General features: G+C 38.5%; 1 protein-coding gene across 11 annotated transcripts; it reads left to right on the forward strand.

Moving 5' to 3' along the window:
* Window positions 1-2,422: 2,422 nt before the first annotated feature.
* On the forward strand, window positions 2,423-6,473 carry LOC112711305 (kinesin-like protein KIN-5B). 11 transcript variants are annotated; one of them, XM_072203293.1, is made up of 10 exons: window positions 2,423-2,900; window positions 3,827-3,896; window positions 3,977-4,053; window positions 4,242-4,295; window positions 4,376-4,487; window positions 4,568-5,058; window positions 5,191-5,259; window positions 5,728-5,840; window positions 5,931-6,008; window positions 6,229-6,473. In XM_072203293.1, exons 2-6 carry the CDS (start codon window positions 3,872-3,874, stop codon window positions 4,621-4,623), a joined length of 324 nt encoding a protein of 107 aa, XP_072059394.1. In that variant the 5' UTR covers window positions 2,423-2,900; window positions 3,827-3,871; the 3' UTR covers window positions 4,624-5,058; window positions 5,191-5,259; window positions 5,728-5,840; window positions 5,931-6,008; window positions 6,229-6,473. The 11 variants fall into 11 exon arrangements, with proteins under 11 accessions (XP_072059394.1, XP_072059396.1, XP_072059391.1 ...); XM_072203295.1 differs by having other exon boundaries at window positions 4,568-4,654; XM_072203290.1 differs by having other exon boundaries at window positions 4,568-5,259.
* The last annotated feature ends 12,950 nt before the right edge of the window (window positions 6,474-19,423 follow it).

The following is a 19,423-nucleotide window of genomic DNA, read 5'->3' on the forward strand; positions in this document are numbered from 1 at the left end:
ATAGATATCAATGACAAAACTGATATGATCGCTGACTTAAAAATCTTAATCCAGTTATTATGTATAATGCGTCTGAGTTTTATATGAGTTGGTATAGAAGTGAATTTTCTTGTTACTTGCTATTGGCCAAGGCAATATTTTTGGTGACCAACACCACCACAGTAATATAACTCAATTTATTGACTAAAAAATGCGTATTTTCACTTGAGTTTTAATCAAATTTTCTCACTTTTCATACAACTTCAATTAGTTTTTAATTTTTTCTTCTAATTTTAATAATTGATAATTTGAATGAGTTTTGTCTTTGATTTGAGCATAATTGGTTTGATATCCAATTAGTGTTAGTGACAAATTTTATTTGAATTTTCGTATTGAAATACAGGGCATAGCTTAAAGAAAAAGTATCACAAAGAGTTATCGTGATTGGATTGGCGCAAACTTAGAGTCATGGAAAGAAAAATTCAAGCTCTACAACTTTTATGTTGAATACTTTCTTCAATTCTCAATGATTCTTGGTGTAATTCATAACTAAAGATTAGTGTCAAGAATTTTTCTGATGCTCTCAATCCTAACCTCTTCGTACTAATTTGATTATAACTTAAGTTATAGTGGTCCAAATAAGGCGGTTGGTGTTAGAAAACTAACATTCAGAGCTTTAAAATAATATGCATATGTATATAGTAGACAGTGAATATGAGCCGCGCATGCCACCATTTTTGTGCCACAAATTAAGCCTCACATAACACCACTAATGAAGTACGTGACTCATATTTTGGACCTCCAAAAGGCCCCAAACTTTAGGTTTTGGGAGTATTTAAAGAGAAGATATAAAGGAGAAAAGGGGAGGAGAGTTTAAAGTTAGTTTTAGTATGATATTCTTAGGTTTCTAGAGAGAGAATTTTTTCCTTCTTTCTAGAATTAGGGTAGATTTAGTTAATTTCTTATCAATTTCTTTCTAGTTTTAGTTTAGTTTTATTTACATTTTGTTGTTCTAGTATCTTAGTTTATTAGCACTTTCTTGTTATTTTCTTGTTATGTCATTTAGTGATTTAGTTTATAAATTGTTGTTGGATTTATGTATTTAATGTTTTATACTTTCCTATTGCTTAATTGAGTTGATATTATTAAATTCTTGTAGTGGGTAGTTATAATTTTTATTAATTCTTGAAATTTATAATGTTTTATATTTTTTCCTTCCAAGTATTTGATAAAATGTCTCATTTAGTCATAGAGTAGATTTTCATTCTTGACTTAAGTTGGAAACTTGGGTGATCTTGAGTTACTAATATCCAAGTTAATTGATAATTTAGAGATATTAATTAATCTTGTGTCTGCTAACGCTAATTCAATTAATAAGTTAGTTATGGCTTGTGGGTTAGGGTTAATTAAGCCTAATTGACTTTCTCAATTTGTAGAAGTTGACGAATTGGGTTTGCTATTCGTAATTATCAATTTGTGGTTAGTAACAAGGATTGTGATCCTTAACCCTAAACCATTCTTTTTAGCATTTAAATTTATTTTTTTCTACTAGTTAATTAACTGCTCTTATTTTAAACTCTTTTGACATTAACTCATTGCTTGTTCTTTTAATTTCTTCCTATTTAAATTGTTGTCAATTGCGAAGAAACTCTCGATTCTCATAGTCAATGATTGAGCATTTGATTGTGATTCAATAAGAGAACGATCCAGGATTAAATTCTCAGTTATTGTTTTGAATTGTCACATTTTTAACTAAACTTTGTGAGTATTAAATTTTGGTTTACACCTACAACGAACTTAAACTTTTAAACTTGTGAATTTTTTAAACCAGTCATATCACTCGTTACACATAGCTTTAAACCATGTCAGCAGAGCCTCATATGAGGTCTTCCAATCACCAAATATCTTCTCCACTGCTTTTTACTTAGCCAACCATGTCTTGCGGTAGCTCATCGTGTAATTGAACTTTACCTGAACATCTGCAATCATAGATTGCACTTTACACATAGATCATCTATAATATATCTGCAATCACAGCTTTTACTAATGGCTTTATCGCTTTTTACACATAGCTTTTGTTATAACATCTTATTTTCCAACAATATTTCTTTCGAACCAAACTAGTCCTGATAAGCCAATCACAGCTGTTTCCATGTTACTGTACACATTTGGTATAAAATGGCGTTAGTTCAGACTCGTAGACCCGGTAGTCAACTTCTATATGAATCATATAGTCTTTGATGGTTGCGATCACAATTTCTTTAGAACTGAATTCCATCCCAATAACAAATTCGCCGTCTACAACAACAAATGGGTCACTACAAGAAATATTAGTTTTAGCGACTAACTTTTAGTGGCAATAACTTAATAGCTGCTGTTTGTTTTATTTAAATTGTGTTTTTATGGAAATTATATATTTACCACTAATGATATATATTATAATGGCAATTATTATTATTGCCACTACAAAATATATAAAAAATACTTTTAGTTAGAAATTTTTGGTGGCCATAGTGTTATGGCTACTAGTATTCTTACTAAAACTTTTTTTTCATAACAATTGCCTAATTAAAGAACAAAAAGAGACATTGCCTGAAACAGAGATAGAAGAGAGAGAGCTCACCGCTGAAATTCTAAGTTCGTCACCGTCACCATCGGCATCGCCGTTGCAGTTCCAAAGGCTTCTGGAATCGAGCAAAGGCTCCTCTTCCGCCTCTGAGATTGAGAGAAAGGAATCTCCTCCGCGAACGATTCTTTGGACTTGATTTTCATCTGATCCGCCTCAGATCCGTATCGCAGTTCGTCTCAGATCTATGCGCCAAAGTCTTCCAGCCACCGTTGCTGCTCTTGTCGCAACACCGCACCTCTGCCGCTCGCACCGCCTCCGTTCTTGCTCGTAGACGCACAAGATCGTCGCCGCGGTAGATCTTCTCTATTTATTTTTTTGATTTTGGTTTGAATATTCAAAAGCATGTGATTCTCTCTCTGTTATTACTTTTTCTCTATTTTCTTTCTTGATCCTAATCAATCTGGCATATCAAGCTGAAATCAAAGTGTTTAAGTATTTCAGATTCTAATTTTTTGTTTGCTCTGTCTTCTCCGTTCTTGCTTGCTTGCGCTGTTCTTGCTTGCCTGCTCCGTTTATATTTGGATTTTGGTTTAAATGTTTGAAATACTTTCTACAGAGTTTCATTAAGATTATGTTTGTATTATTGCTCAGAATATAAGAGTAGAGGGTAAAATGGATTAACGCTACACCTATCGTTAAAGATTTGGTGATTATAATGCCAAGTACAACTATTTCTACCCCTATTGATATTTTCTAAATCTTCTCTGCATTGTGATGACTGGGGTTAGAATAAAGAATTAAAAATGAAATAATGTTGTACAAATTGAAATTGCATTTGTTCTTATAAAATATTTTTTAATGCTAATACAATTTCTTTTGGGATCAAAACTAGAACTATTATATAGCCTCACTGCTTAAGTGCTGATTAACTTATTCTATGAAACTGATATTGAGCTTGTATTGGTAGTTGAGTATTTGGATTCTTGTCATGGATATCATCTTTGTTCCATGCTTACTGATTGCTAGGTGCACTCAAGCATGTTAAGTTGAATCATGGCACAGACAATATTAAAGATCTCTAGTATGAATTTTCCTTTATACTTGGATTTTAGTTTGTCCCTTTGAAATAATTACGAGACACTTGATTTAATATTTTGTCAGCTTATTTGGTTTCTAGTTGAATCCACCATTCGATATAAGCTTCAAATTCAGTTTTTAAATTTACTTTATCATTTTAATTTGCTTTGTGGTGAATGTCACTGCTTATTCTTTTAACAGGCAAACCAAAAAGTTTCAAAGGCTGTTTTGTTGAAGGACTTGTATATGGAAATTAAGAGAATGAAAGAAGGTACATTCAACATTATCATCTTATGTTTTGGAATATAGGGAGAATCTTGTATCAGACCTTTTTTTTCAAAATAAATGCAGATGTGCGGGCTGCTAGGGAAAAGAATGGTGTATACATTTCTCACGAAAGATTTGCCAAGGAAGAAGCTGAAAAGAAGGTCAAGCATACTTGTTTTCAATATCTACATATCTACATCATTCTCTGATAAGAATAATAAGATTAAGGATGTCTACACTCCCAAGTTTTTAGCAGAAAGCTCAAATAATAAGATTAAGGATGTTCTGTATCTTGTGATATTTCCTATTTCAGTTTCCGCAATCTAATATTGGCTTGTTATCTATTTAGGCAAAAGATGAGAGGATAGAGCAAATAGAGAATGATCTCAGCCTTAGTCAAAAGGTATTCCGTGGAGTATATCAGGTTGACATTTTGCTATTCAGATTAAGAGTATCTTGTCTCAAATTAAACTACCGCTTCAGGAAAAATTAGAAAAAACTAGCAACTCCTTGCGAGATCTCCAAGAGAACTACAGAATGGTAGTTTCAACATTGAAGGAGAAGGAATATACAATTTCCAAGCTATTGAAATCAGGTTTATCAATTGTCGCATGCTGGCACATTTGTGCTGTTTTTGTTCAGTATATATGATTTGCTTTATTTTATCTCTAACAGAAAATGCCTTAGTCGTGCGTGCGAAGGAAATGTGTACTGATCTGCAGATCGCATAAGATCATATTGATTCACTATCCTCAAAATTAGGTATGATTTACTTTGCTCTGAACTTTGATGACCACCATAAGAAATAGGTACTCTTCATTTTTGCTGTCGCATTCGCCTTTCATTGACTCCATTGTTGTAGCTACATAATTTTATTGAAGGGCTCTTTACTTTCCTCATAAAGAGTAGTGGTTGTGTTTGGTTTCTTCTTAAGGACAAAGCCCTAATACAGAGGGTGGTAGGACAAACCTATTGGAAACTGTTCGGACTTCAGACTCTATTCCCTTTATTTTTTTTGGAAACTGTTTTAAGTTTTTGAAAATGTTTACTTTACTAAAACTTGTGACTAATCTAGTGGAGTTAAAGAGTGTTAACTGCTTGTTGCTACACTTAGTCAAAATCACAACTTCCTTTGCTGAAATCCAGCAGAAGGATCTTTGCTTTAGGTAAATCTTCAGTACCTTTCCAATTTTTAATGCATTTGTTTTATTGAAATATTTTATTTATTTTATTTTATTTTTGATAAAATTGTTATAAATTTTGCTTATTTGAAGATTGTGATTTTTTCTTTCATGTAGAGCGAAATTTGGTGAATCTTCTCTCTTGGAGGAGATTTTTTCTATGCTTTATTGCATGGCAATCGTGAGGTCAGCTTCTATTTTTATTAATTCTGGAGTAGACAATTACACACTAGAATTAGGGTTCAATTTAGTATGTTTCTTATTTTTATTTTTAGATATCAGTTTATCTCATAAATGTTTTATACTGTGATGGATACAATTAATTCGTAGAATCCTTGTAGGTAATTTCTCACCCTATTTTTCTTCAATTCAATTAACACTGATTTGATTTCCCCTATCAATGCAGTTTATAATTTTTTTGGAAAATTTTCATTTGCTGAAGGATGTTTTGCTGCCTAACTTGATGGAGCTTTGTAGAATGTGAAAAGCTAGTTAGCTTTCTAGCTGCAAATAACTTGAATCTGCTATCTTATCTATCATGAGTGTATGAGGGGTTTTTAATAGAGACTCAAACATTAGAATGATTAACAGCAAATGGTTAACATGCATATAGACAAGATCTAACAAATTTAACTGTATGGCATGTGATGGCAGGTGAGATACAAGGGGCATATCAAATAAAAATTACTACAACTGCCCTGATTTTGTTGCTAGCCAGTAGGCACAATGAATTGACAAGAGTAAATATACTAGGCCATCTAATTAAGGTATTACAATATTATATTGATTCAATATATTCGTTTAAACAATCTTTTTGAAGTGGCTGCTGAGTAGTTGAGCTTATTTGCTTTTCAAAGTCTAATGTGAGAATAACGACAAGATCAAAAGCTAAATCAGCTTCAAATCAATGGGTAATGTTGCCATTTTCTACAAAGGTAATTCCATTTTATTACATATAGAACCTTAAATTGTATATGATATTATTGTTATCATGAGACCAAATAGAAGGTTCGTATTTAGCAATAATTTGACGATCTGTTGTTTGATTTTTACTATAATTATTGTTATCATTAGAAACTAAATTCAATGCATTACATTGAAGGAGAAATTTAAGGTCCTAATTATTGTTGTTGAAAATGATGAATTTTTTCCCAGAGGAAGGAGCACTTTGATGAATGTTGATGATGTAATTATTGAAACAAGTCTTGGCAGATCTATCTAGACTATGACGACAGAGGAAAGAGAGAAAAGAGGGATTGGTTTATAGCCTAACTTGATGTAATATAGTTATAGGCTTATAGCATTTTTGTTGTTTAAATTTGTAACATGATTTATTATTTTTCAAGAGAATTTTGTATATCAATATTTTGAGTTTAATGAAATATCTCATTTTATAGTAATTAATTTGTATATTTATATTATGCATAATAATAATAATAATAATAATAATAATAATAATAATAATAATAATAATAATAATAATAATAATTGGCACAAATAATTGAGATTCTAGAAAAAAAAAGTAGTTCGTTGTTTTTAAGAAAATTAGTATAATATAACTGTTACGGTGGGTAACCGGAGATTGTCTGAATGGATGGCGTTGGCTGGCCCAAATGTGTGAAGGAGGAGGTTTCCATGTGAGTATGCAACTTGGGAGACTCCGTCCGACTTGTGCTCGTGAGTGAATGGGGGGTGGTACCTGCAAAGACACTCCGATGCCTAAGTTAGCAAGAGTGTGAGCAGGTCTAGAGAGTATTGGGCTTAGAGATACCTGAGGGGTGTCAGTGTATTTATAGTGGTGAGCCAATAACCACCGTTGGAGTAGTGCCGTATCTTTAGGGTGTTAACCGTCCCATTATCTTAGGGAGGTTAAGATATGGCTTTATGAAGCGGTTAGAGAGATTTTAGGGGCGGTTACTCATTTGAATGAGTGTTTATCTGCCAGCTAATCTCATGCCCGACTTCTTTAAAGGTTGATACCGACTTCTTATGTGAAGGTCGGTACTTAACTAGGTTTAATCCTTTGGACTAGGCCTTTTATTTGGGCCTGGACCTTTGTTATCGGGCCAGGGTATGAACAGTGCCCCTACTTGAGCCCAAGGTCTCTTTAGGGCTTGGGTTCAAGTATTTAGCTCGGGTTCGTAGCCGACTTTCTTGGAGGAAACACGGGTTTTTAAACCGACGTGATTTTCGCGACCTTTTGTTTTCTGACAGTTACGTCTATTCAAGCGTCGTGTCCGTTAGGGATGCACTTAGGGATTGATGGCTTTGGTAACGGTGCATTCTCATTAATGATTGCTTCGTTTTTACCATTATGCCCCTTAGCATGTTTATAAGTACTTTCCCTCTCTTTCCTTTTTCCGTTTCTGCAATCTTTCAAACTTCTTCTTTCTTTGTTCGTGCTGTGTTTACACGTACTATATTCTCGTGCTTCGGAGACTTCTGCTTCTTCCTATCTTCATTTCCAGAAAGAGGTTAGTTTCTTTCTTCTTCTTTGCACTTTTTGCATGACTTTACTTTGTAGAGGAATAGGTTTGTAGATTTTTGTTCGGTTTCTTTTCTTCTCTCTAGAGGCCTTTTTTGATTTTTCCTTTTCTTTTTTCCCTTTGTAGGTTTCCTTCATTTTCCTTAGAGAAAGAAAATGGCCTCCGTAGATTGGGTTGACGTTACTGTTCTGGGGGAGGAGCCGTCGGTTGATGCGGAGTTTATTACTCACCTTCGCACCCACCATCGGCTCTGTACTTCGGATGAGGATGAGCCTAAATACGAGTTGCTTGTTCCCGGTTTAGAGGACCGAGTTTGTCATAGGAGAGTCAACGAAACGGCTCCCCATTTCTTCTTTATGTATGAGTGCATGATCACCCGTCTGGGCGTCTTTCTGCCCTTTTCAGATTTTGAGATGTCTGTTTTGCAGCATTGTCGGGTTGCCCCTACCCAGCTTCATCCCAACTCCTGGGGTTTCTTGAAAATTTACCAATTTATTAGCCATGCTCTGGATTTCCCGACTACTCTGAAAATCTTTTTCCATCTTTTTCATATGACCAAACCTTTTAGTGGGCTGAATAATAAACAACAATGGGTTTCCTTCCGAGCCATACAAGGTCGGAGGATTTTTACCCTTTTTGATGAATCTTTTCATGACTTTAAAAATTTCTTTTTCAAAGTGCAAGCTGTAGAGGGTCATCACCCCTTTTTTCTGGATGATAATTCTTTTCCTCGCTTTCCTTTATACTGGCTGGAGGCCTCCCCTTGCGAGAAATATGGTTTGGATGACCTGGATGAAGTAGAGGCTGCCGTCGTGGGGTTCCTCCGAGAAGTGTGGGGGAGGGCCCCATATTTGGATACTAAAAAATTTCTCCAAGGGTCTCCGACCTTTGTCCAATCATAGCTAGGTAGTTTTTTCTAGTATGCTAAATTTCCGACTTGTTAACCCAACATTCCGACTTGTTTGATTCTTTAGCTATTGTTTTCTTTTTTTTTTCAGAAATGGCAAAGACAAACGCTCAAGAATCTTTTCAGAGGGTCCAGGAGGCTAAAGCTAAGTCTCGCGCTCGGTCTGGTGGTGCCAGGGTTATCTCTCCTCCTCCTCCTCCTCGGAATGTTGGAACTCTTTCCAATCCTATGGTGATTTCTTCTTCAGCTCCCCCTCAGCCGCCCTCCATCGTCCGACCTTCTCCTGATCCCAAGAAGCGCAAGATCTTAGAGTCTGGCTCTTCTGGGGAGGTTAAGGCAGACGCCCTTGCATTCGTCCGAAAGAATATCTATCTTTATGCTCGTATAGGCATGGATGATATATCTGTTCGGGGCCACCTTACCACTATGATCGAGGAGAGCCTTAAGGCTGCGGGGGTCTGCGGCAAGCTCTTGGATATCTTTGATAGGGCTCCTCTCAGCTCTTTAGGGGCGACCTCGAGGGTCGAGGAGCTGGAAGGGAGGCTTCGTGCATATCAAGAGCATGAGGGAGAGTTGAGGAAGGAAATTGCCAAGCTAAAGGAGGAGAGAGATACCCTCCGGGAGAAAGGGAAGGCTTTGCAGGCCCAATGCAACATGGAGATGGAATTGAGGAAAACGGCACAGGCCAGCTATCAAAGCTTATTCAAGGATCTTGTGTCTGTAAAAACTGACCTGTTGAATTCTCGGAAAGCATATGAGGAGTTAGAGGACTCCATTGCCGATGGCGCCGAGGAGTCTTGGAGGATTTTCCTGGAGCAGATCAGAGTTATTGCTCCTGACTTGGATCTTTCTCCTTTACATCCTAACAAAGTTGTCATCGACGGTGCCATTGTAGATCCTCCTGTCCCCGTAATTGTTTCTGAATCAGAGTTGAAGACTCGGGGGCAGAGGATCATCGAGTCTCCTCCTCGCTCCAAAGATGCTCCAAGTACTTCGGTTATTCCTCCGACTTCCTCTTCTTCTCCTGTGGGTGCTTCTCTTCCTGGTCCCGGCGGTGCTCCTCCTGATTCTGGTGGTGGTTTGTCTGCTTCTGCTGTGAAAAAATGATCTAATGATCTTTGGCTATTTGGGGGTCCGGCTTGTGGTCCCCCCATTTTTGAACTCTTTATTTATTTTGTTCTTGGTTGTGCAGTTTGAACAATTTCTTTTGGCCTTTTAAGGCCGTAAACAAAATATTTCAGCAAGTGCCCTTTTTGAATAAGGGTTTAGATTAACAAAGCGAATGCCCTTTTTTGGATAAGGGTTTAAGTTACCTTATGCGTGTATGATTTTCTAATTTTGATATTTCAAAACCCTCTTGATCTTTCTCTGAAAACCTTTTTATTGGCTTGTCTTGTTTTTTCGAGCCTTTTCGTTTAAGGGCTTTTATGCAGCCTTTAAACCTAGGTTTTCCAATCTCTTTTTGTTATCCTTTATACTCAACTTTGCTTTAGTGAGTTTTTATGACTTAGGTTATTTTTGTGATGCGTTTTTCATCTACTCGGAGTATTTCCGAGTTTGTTTTACTCGGGTTCTCATTTCGACTTAGGAGTCGGATTGTTCCCGAGTTTTTTACGATCAACTCATACAACCTCTTTACGCCGACTTGTACCTCGTCGTTTTATCCTGACGACCATCTAGGTCGGTTCATGGGATTTTCACGTTTTGTCGAGCTTAAGTCGGCGCGTTTCGTAGAAAGACTTAGAAAAATAAAGAAGGAAATTATAAGAGATAAATGAAAAATATCTTTATTAATTTGGGGGGTACCTTCTTGCTACTAAGGGTCTTGATAGCCTATTTCCCTTAGCCTCTACTATGATGCCTCGTTAAAAACCATTCTCCAGAAAAAACCCTTTTGGAAAAAAATCATGAAGTTGGGAAAAGAGTACATCAGGGAGTAGAGTTCGCTTTTAACTGTAGTACCTTTTCATATTACAAGCATGCCATGACCTTGGTAGCTCAGTGCTGTCCAGGTCGGTTACTTTATAATAACCTTTCCCTAACACTTCCTTGATTTTGTATGGTCCCTTCCAATTTGCGGCGAGCTTTCCTTCTCCTGATTTGTTGACTCCAATGTCGTTTCTGATTAGGACCAAGTCATCCGGGGCAAATGTTCTTCGAATGACTTTCTTGTTGTACCTGGTAGTCATCCTTTGTTTCAATGCCGCTTCTCTTATCTGGGCATCTTCTCGGACTTCGGGGAGCAAGTCGAGCTCCTCTTTGTGTCTCCGTACATTTCCGACCTCGTCATGGAGAATTACCCTTGGGCTTTGCTCATTGATTTCTATTGGAATCATGGCTTCTACACCATAGACTAGTCGGAAAGGTGTTTCTCCTGTGGCGGATTGGGGGGTTGTCCTATAGGCCCATAACACCTGAGGGAGCTCTTCAGCCCAAGCTCCCTTTGCTTCCTGTAGTCTCTTCTTTAGTCCTGCCAGTATGATTTTGTTGGCTGCCTCGGCTTGCCCATTGGCTTGTGGGTGTTCTACCGAGGTGAACTGATGTTTGATTTTCATACTGGCCACTAAGCTTCTGAAGGTAGCGTCGGTGAATTGGGTTCCATTATCCGTAGTAATGGAATAAGGTATCCCATATCTTGTGATGATATTTTTGTAGAGGAACCTGCGACTTCTTTGAGCGGTGATAGTGGCTAATGGTTCTGCTTCTATCCATTTTGTGAAGTAATCTATTCCCACGATCAAGTATTTGACTTGTCCTGGCGCTTGGGGAAAAGGACCTAACAAATCCATTCCCCATTTTGCAAAAGGCCATGGTGAAGTGATACTAATGAGCTCTTCTGGGGGAGCCACGTGGAAATTTGCATGCATCTGGCACGGTTGACACTTTTTCACAAATTCTGTGGCATCTTTTTGCAAGGTCGGCCAGTAGAATCCAGCTCGGATTACTTTTCTGGCTAGAGATCTTGCTCCGAGATAATTTCCGCAGATCCCGCTATGTACTTCCTCCAATACCTTGGCGGTTCTTGAGGTCGGTACGCACTTTAATAATGGCGTTGATATCCCCCTTCTGTAGAGGATATTTCTCACCAAGGTGTAATGTCGTGCTTCTCTTCGAATCTTTTTAGCTTCTTTCTCCTCTGTAGGGAGGATGTCGAATTTCATGTATTCGACTAAGGGGTTCATCCATCCGAGGTTTAAACCGACTACCTCAAGTACCTCTTGCTTATCTTCTATTTTTGCTATCGAGGGCTCTTGGAGGGTTTCTTGAATCAGGCTTCTGTTGTTCCCTCCTGGTTTGGTACTTGCTAATTTGGATAGGGCGTCCGCTCTGCTGTTTAGATCCCGAGTTATATGTTTGATCTCGGTTTCTGCAAAGCGTCCAAGGTGCTCCAAAGTTTTTTCCAAGTACCTCTTCATGTTAGGGTCCTTTGCCTGATATTCTCCGCTTATTTGGGAGGTCACCACCTGCGAGTCGCTGTATATCATTACTTTTGTAGCACCGACTTCTTCTGCCAACTTTAGTCCGGCGATCAAGGCTTCATATTCTGCCTGATTATTTGAAGCCGGAAATTCAAATTTTAAGGAAACCTCTATCTGGGTTCCTCTTTCATCTACTAGTATTATGCCTGCACCGCTTCCTGTTTTGTTGGAGGATCCGTCTACATAGAGTTCCCATGTAGTCGGTTTGTCCTCTTGATCCCCTGCATATTCTGCCACGAAGTCGGCGAGGCATTGGGCTTTAATTGCTGTCCGAGTTTCATATCTCAGATCGAACTCGGAGAGCTCTATTGCCCATTGAACCATTCTCCCTGCAACATCTGTCTTTTGGAGGATTTGTTTCATGGGTTGGTTTGTACGGACTCTTATTGTGTGAGCTTGAAAGTAAGGTCGTAGCCTTCGTGAGGCTATTACTAAGGAGTAAGCAAACTTTTCTAGTTTGTGGTACCTTAGTTCAGGGCCTTGTAAGACCTTACTGATGAAGTAGACTGGGTGTTGTCCGACCTCGTCTTCTTTTATCAGGGCCGACGAGACAGCCTTGTTTGCTACGGATAAGTACAGAACGAGGTCTTTTCCTGGTGCTGGTCGGGTTAGGATAGGAGGTTGGCTTAAAAACTTTTTGAACTCTTGGAACGCCTCCTCGCATTCCGGAGTCCATTCGAAGGGGCATCCCTTTCTTAATAAGGAAAATAGTGGAAGGGATTTTAGTGCCGATCCTGCCAAAAATCTGGAGAGGGCTGCAAGTCGGCCATTGAGCTGCTGGACCTCTCTCAAACAAGTCGGACTTTTCATTTCTAGGATGGCTCTACATTTATTGGGATTGGCCTCAATCCCTCTTTGTGTTAGCATAAATCCTAGAAATTTTCCTGCTTCAACCGCGAAGGCGCATTTTGCAGGATTTAGTCTCATCCCATGCAACCTTATGGTGTCAAAGACTTGTGAGAGGTCGGATAAGAGGTCGACTTCTTCCTTGGTTTTTACTAGCTTGTCGTCGACGTATACTTCCATTAGGCTCCCCAGGTGGGGGGAAAACACTTTATTCATCAACCTTTGATATGTGGCTCCTGCATTCTTTAATCCGAATGGCATGACCACGTAGCAATAGTTGGCTTTGGGTGTGATGAATGATGTTTTCTCCTGGTCGGGCTCATACATCGGGATTTGATTATATCCCGAGTAGGCGTCCATGAATGATAAATATTGGTACCCCGAGCTGGAGTCCACTAGGGTATCAATACTTGGTAAGGGATAAGGGTCCTTAGGACATGCCTTATTTAAGTCGGTATAGTCGACGCACATTCTCCATTTACCATTCTGTTTTTTGACTAGCACTACATTGGCTAGCCATGTTGGGTACTTGACCTCTCTAATAAAGCCGGCTTCCAGGAGCGCCTGTACTTGCTCTTCTACTATTAGGGCTCGTTCCGTGCCGAGATTGCGTCTTCTTTGTTGTACAGGTCGGGACCCTGGATAGACCGAGAGTTTGTGGGACATGAGCTCGGGATCAATCCCAGGCATGTCAGAGGCCTTCCAGGCGAAGAGGTCGGAATTATCTCTTTTAGAGTTTCCCCTAGGTTGGCTCCTATGTAAGTGTTTTTTCCTTCCTCTTTACCAATCTGTATCTCCTCGGTCTTTCCTCCCGGTTGTGGTCGCAGCTCTTCTCTGGCCCTTGCGCCACCAAGCTCTATTGTGTGAACTTCTCTGCCCTTTCCTCTCAGATTTAGGCTTTCGTTGTAGCATTTTCTCGCCAATTTTTGATATCCCCTCACCGTTGCTATTCCCGCTGGGGTCGGGAATTTCATGCAGAGGTGGGGAGTGGATACCACTGCTCCGAGCCGATTAAGGGTAGTTCTGCCGATTAAGGCATTATAAGCTGACCCTTCATCAATGACTATGAAGTCTATACTCAGAGTCTTTGATTTTTCCCCTTTTCCGAAAGTGGTATGAAGGGGCAAAAATCCTAGTGGTTTTATTGGCGTGTCCCCTAATCCATATAGGGTGTCGGGATAGGCTCTTAACTCTTTCTCATCTAACCCTAGCTTGTCGAAAGCGGGCTTGAAAAGGATATCTGCCGAGCTTCCTTGGTCTACTAGGGTTTTGTGGAGATGGGCATTGGCTAGGATCATAGTTATTACCACTGGATCGTCGTGCCCAGGGATTATTCCTTGCCCATCTTCTTTTGTGAACGAAATAGTAGGGAGGTCGGGTGACTCTTCCCCGACTTAGTAGACTCTTTTAAGATGTCTTTTGCGAGAGGATTTAGTAAGCCCCCCTCCCGCAAATCCTCCTGAGATCATATGGATATGCCTCTCTGGAGTCTGCGGCGGTGGGTCTCTTCTATCCATATCCTCTCGCTTTCTCTTTCCATGGCTGTCCGACCTCTCTATGAGATATCTATCAAGCCGACCTTCTCTAGCCAGCTTTTCTATCACATTCTTGAGGTCGTAGCAGTCGTTTGTGGAGTGACCATATATTTTATGGTACTCGCAGTAATCGCTGCGGCTCCCCCCTTTTTATTTTTAATGGGTCTAGGGGGTGGCAGTCTTTCAGTGTTGCAAATCTCTCTGTATACATCCACTATAGAAACTTTCAGGGGAGTATAAGAGTGATATTTTCTTGGCCTCTCGAGACCGAGTTCTTCCTTTTTCCTGGCTTCCCTTTCCTTCTCTTTAGTTGAGGGAGGGGGTCCAGGTCGCCAACTCAGGTCCCTTAATTTGGCATTTTCCTCCATATTGATGTACTTTTCAGCTCTTTCTTGTACATCACTTAGAGAAAAGGGGTGTCTTTTAGATATGGACTGTGAGAAGGGACCTTCTCTGAGCCCATTGACTAGCCCCACTATGACTGCCTCTGTGGGCAGGTCTTGGATCTCCAAACATGCTTTGTTGAATCTTTCCATGTAGGCTCGTAAAGACTCTCCGACCTCCTGTTTTATTCCCAGGAGGCTCGGTGCATGTTTTACCTTGTCTTTCTGAATTGAGAACCTCATCAAAAACTTCCTTGAGAGGTCTTCAAAGCTGGTGATCGATCTCGGGGGAAGGCTATCGAACCACTTCATCGCTGCTTTCGACAAAGTGGTCGGGAAAGCTTTGCATCGCGTCGCGTCGGAGGCATCAGCTGGGTACATCCGACTTTTGAAATTGCTCAGATGATGCTTGGGATCCGTGGTTCCATCGTAGAGGTCCATGTCCGGGCTTTTGAAATTTCTCGAAACTTTCGCCCTCATTATGTCCTCGCTGAAAGGATCCTCCCCACCCGAGAGTTGTTCTTCTTGTTCGTCGCGGGAGTTGTGACTCTTGAGGGAAGATTCTAGCTTTAAGAGTTTTCTTTCTAACTCTTTTCGCCGTTCCATCTCCTCTTTGAGGTACTTTTCAGTTTCCTTTTGCTTTTCCCGCTCTTGTTCTAATTGTTCCAGGCGGCTGTGGACTAACCCCATTAGTTCAGCCACGTGGGATGGTCCGCCTTTCTCTGATTCGCGCCCGTCCGAGGAATTTACCTTCGGGTTTTTTACCCCGGAGGTTCCCTCTCTATGTTGATTGTTAACTTCCTGGTGTAGGGCTAGGTCCACGTCGTTATTACCCGTGTCCAGATTCTCTTGTTCGGAATCTGTTTCCACATGGCCTTCTTCGTGGGATCTGTCCGCCATCAATGGATGATCTCTCGGGTCCCCGGCAACGGCGCCAATGTTACGGTGGGTAACCGGAGATTGTCTGAATGGATGGCGTTGGCTGGCCCAAATGTGTGAAGGAGGAGGTTTCCGTGTGAGTATGCAACTCGGGAGACTCCGTCCGACTTGTGCTCGTGAGTGAATGGGGGGTGGTACCTGCAAAGACACTCCGATGCCTAAGTTAGCAAGAGTGTGAGCAGGTATAGAGAGTATTGGGTTTAGAGATACCTGAGGGGTGTCAGTGTATTTATAGTGGTGAGCCAATAACCACCGTTGGAGTAGTGCCGTATCTTTAGGGTGTTAACCGTCCCATTATCTTAGGGAGGTTAAGATATGGCTTTATGAAGCGGTTAGAGAGATTTTAGGGGCGGTTACTCATTTGAATGAGTGTTTATCTGCCAGCTAATCTCATGACCGACTTCTTTAAAGGTTGATACCGACTTTCTTATGTGAAGGTCGGTACTTAACTAGGCTTAATCCTTTGGACTAGGCCTTTTATTTGGGCCTGGACCTTTGTTATCGGGCCAGGGTATGAACAATAACTAACAAAAAGTTTTAAGATTTTAGCGGTAATAGTAATGGCAACTAAAAATAAATAATATTACAATTTTAGAATTATTTTTAGTGGCCATATAAATTGCCAAGAAAATGGCCACTAATAGTTATATACATTTTGTGGCCATTAAAAAGGTCTTTACCGGTAAATATTATAATTTTCGCTAAAACCTTTTAGCGGCAAAGATAAGACGGCTAATGTCTAATTGCCGGTAAATGTATTAGCGGCTATTTTTATTGCCGCTAAAAACAAAATAAATGGCCGCTAAAAGTGATTTTTCTTGTAGTGGGTCTCCAACAGTACCACAAAAAGGAATTATACATTACAATTAGCAACCACAATAATAATCATATTATAGTACATAAAATATAGACATACTTGCTATAATATTCAAATATCTTGAACCAACTCATGTCCTCGATAGACAAGCACGGTTTCGAACTGCACAACTGCTAATGGTTCTTTTTTACACATCGCTTTAAACCATGTCTGTAGAGCCTTATATGAGGTCTCCCAATCACCAAATATCTTTTCCACTACTTTTTGCTTAACCAACAATGTTTTACGGTAGCTCATCGTGTAATTGAACTTTGCCTGAACATCTACAATCACATATTGCACCTTTACACATAGCTCATCTGTAATACATCTGCAATCACATCTTTCACTAATGGCTTTATCGCTTTTTACATATAGCTTTTGTTATAACATCTTATTTTCTAACAATGTTTCTTTTAGATCAAACTAGCCTTGATAAGCCAATCACAGTTGTTTCCATATTATTGTATACATTTGGTATAAAATAGCGTTGGTTCAGACTCGTAGACCCGATAGTCAACTCCTCTATGAATCATATAGTCTTTGATCGTTATGATCATAGTCTCTCTAGAACTGAATTCCATCTCAATAACAAATTCGCCATCTGCAATAACAGATGGGTCTGCAACAATACCACAAAAAAGAATTATGCATTACAATTAGCAACCACAATATAATCATTATCTTATAGTACATAAAAATATAGACATATTCTATTAACATCATATTCACATACTAGCATTCAAATACTCAAGATACTCTGGTGTATTCAAAGTGCAAGGTTTAAAGCGTGCATAAAAGACGGCTCCCCAAATGGATGTTGGCTTGTTAGTGCATTTTTCATTTCTTCTACATCAGCCTTATTAGTGCACTCAACATCGTCACCATCTACATTTGGATCATCTATCTCATATCGGCTTTTTCAACCACAAAAGGCAATTGTTTGAACTAAAGATGGCAATGGGTCCCAATAAGAGTGGGACCCTTCCCTCACTTTTTCTCCCTGTTTAGTAAAATACCCCCTATTCCCGTCACAAGTCCCATTTATTTCTCCCTGCGGGGGAAGTGGATACCCACGAGTATCGATGAATAATTGGATATTATTAAGTTTTAATTTTTTGTTAAAAAATTAACACAATCATAATAAAATCCTATATAATTCAACCAAATATATCAAATCACACATAATTCAAATACAAATTTAATATAATAACATATACAAAATTTTCAACATATAAATTAGAATAAAATGAATTAGAGTTATTACTTACATAACTTATATATACAAGGACTTTTAAGTAAATATTTTTGCAGGGATTTTGAATGTTTCCGTGTAGCAGATACTTTAATTCCCGTCCCATTCCCATTTATTCGTGGGGGTAGGTCTTGTCCCCATGGAAATTTTGCAGGTCTTTGTTAACCTCTCCATTGTAGGTAATCTCCGTAGGTATCTGTGGGTGCTGATTTTTTTGCTATCCCTAGTTGGACTCAATATATTGCTCGATGACAGACTCTTGTGATCGACTTTCATGATATATTGAAAATATTTCTTACATCATTGTTTCATTAGTGACATGTTTTGTTTCAAATTGTATGAATCCTCCAAATATTATTACAGGATACATGTACACAACACTAGTCACTCTATTCAATATTTGAGGATCTATCCTTTCAAAAAATTATATCTTTTAGTTACTCAAATAATATTATAAAAGGAACAATAATATCACATGAATTCTCATACATAAATCTTACACCTTTGAATGTCTAAAATAAAATTTAACAATTATAATATACTCTTAAAACTAATTTTAATTATCACTTTTTCTTTTCTCATGATATTTTTAAAATAAAATGCAAGAATAACAAAAACAAAAACACCAGAAAAACAAAAATAAAGAAGAAAAGGAGGAGAAACTGTAAATTGAATACAAATTCTCCATCATTTAATCCTTATTTGTAGTCGCTGAGATTCAAATTTTTTTATTTTTATTTTTATTTTGACAAGTGGCTCCCACCATATATTAAGTCATCTCACTGTACATCAAGCCTCTATTTTCTTCTTTTTAAAATTTTTTACGTCAATGCAATAATCGTTCTCTCTAATTTTCAATGTTTTTGTCTTTTCTTACTGTTTATAAATTGTAGACAATAATTTCTATTAATTTTAATATACTTGTAAAAGAATAAATTACTATTTATACCCATAAAAGATGAGAACGCTGACATATGTACCCATGATAAATCAAAACTAATTTTGTACCTACAGAAGATACCTTTCGAGTGATAAAAGTACCCTCTTTTGGTTATGCACTTGCTTCATTACTATCTGAACCTACGTGGCACCCAAAGATATTCATACGCTCCCACCAAAGATTCGAAGGACTCACCGCACTCAATCCTCCCTTCTCCTCTTTTTCTTCCACCACCGCCTCTTCTACCAATTCAACTAAAGACTCCAACAACTCTATCGTACATAAGAAGCTTCAGAAGCTCTCACGAAATGTTTTTGAGGCCATTGCGTCACTCAAAGACACTCTCAACATTCAAGACTCCAATACTACAAGGGATCTACTTTTCTCTTCTCTTTTTCTACAAATTCTTCGAAGATCAAAGGGTCACAAAACGTTGTGTGTGGCTATATTGTTTGAAACCTGACTCAGCTATATCCTGAAAGTCAGTTATCAGAAAAGCTCATGTCTAATATTCAGAAGCACTGTGATTCGCTGCCACTGAAGTTTGAACTAGAATTCAATGCTAAAATTTTGATCTTTTTTCGGATTCTGAAAATCCCATTTTCTTGATCTGAATTATACCCTTATGTCTACATTTTTCACAACTTGAAAACTTTAAGTGAAGTAAAACAAGAAATGAAAGTTTTTTAATAAATTTTTCCTAATTTTTACACTTTCTTTTTCT

Source organism: Arachis hypogaea, chromosome 9 (genome assembly GCF_003086295.3).
Source record: "Arachis hypogaea cultivar Tifrunner chromosome 9, arahy.Tifrunner.gnm2.J5K5, whole genome shotgun sequence".
NCBI lineage: Eukaryota > Viridiplantae > Streptophyta > Magnoliopsida > Fabales > Fabaceae > Arachis > Arachis hypogaea.

What these genes read in the sequence shown, in the direction of transcription:
- LOC112711305 (XM_072203289.1), top strand. Translation starts at nt 3,872, where the DNA reads ATGGAAATTAAGAGAATGAAAGAAG. An exon ending in AGGAAGAAGCTGAAAAGAAG is followed by an intron (nt 4,054 to 4,241) that starts GTCAAGCATACT and finishes TTATCTATTTAG; the next exon opens with GCAAAAGATGAGAGGATAGA. An exon ending in ATCTCAGCCTTAGTCAAAAG is followed by an intron (nt 4,296 to 4,375) that starts GTATTCCGTGGA and finishes CTACCGCTTCAG; the next exon opens with GAAAAATTAGAAAAAACTAG.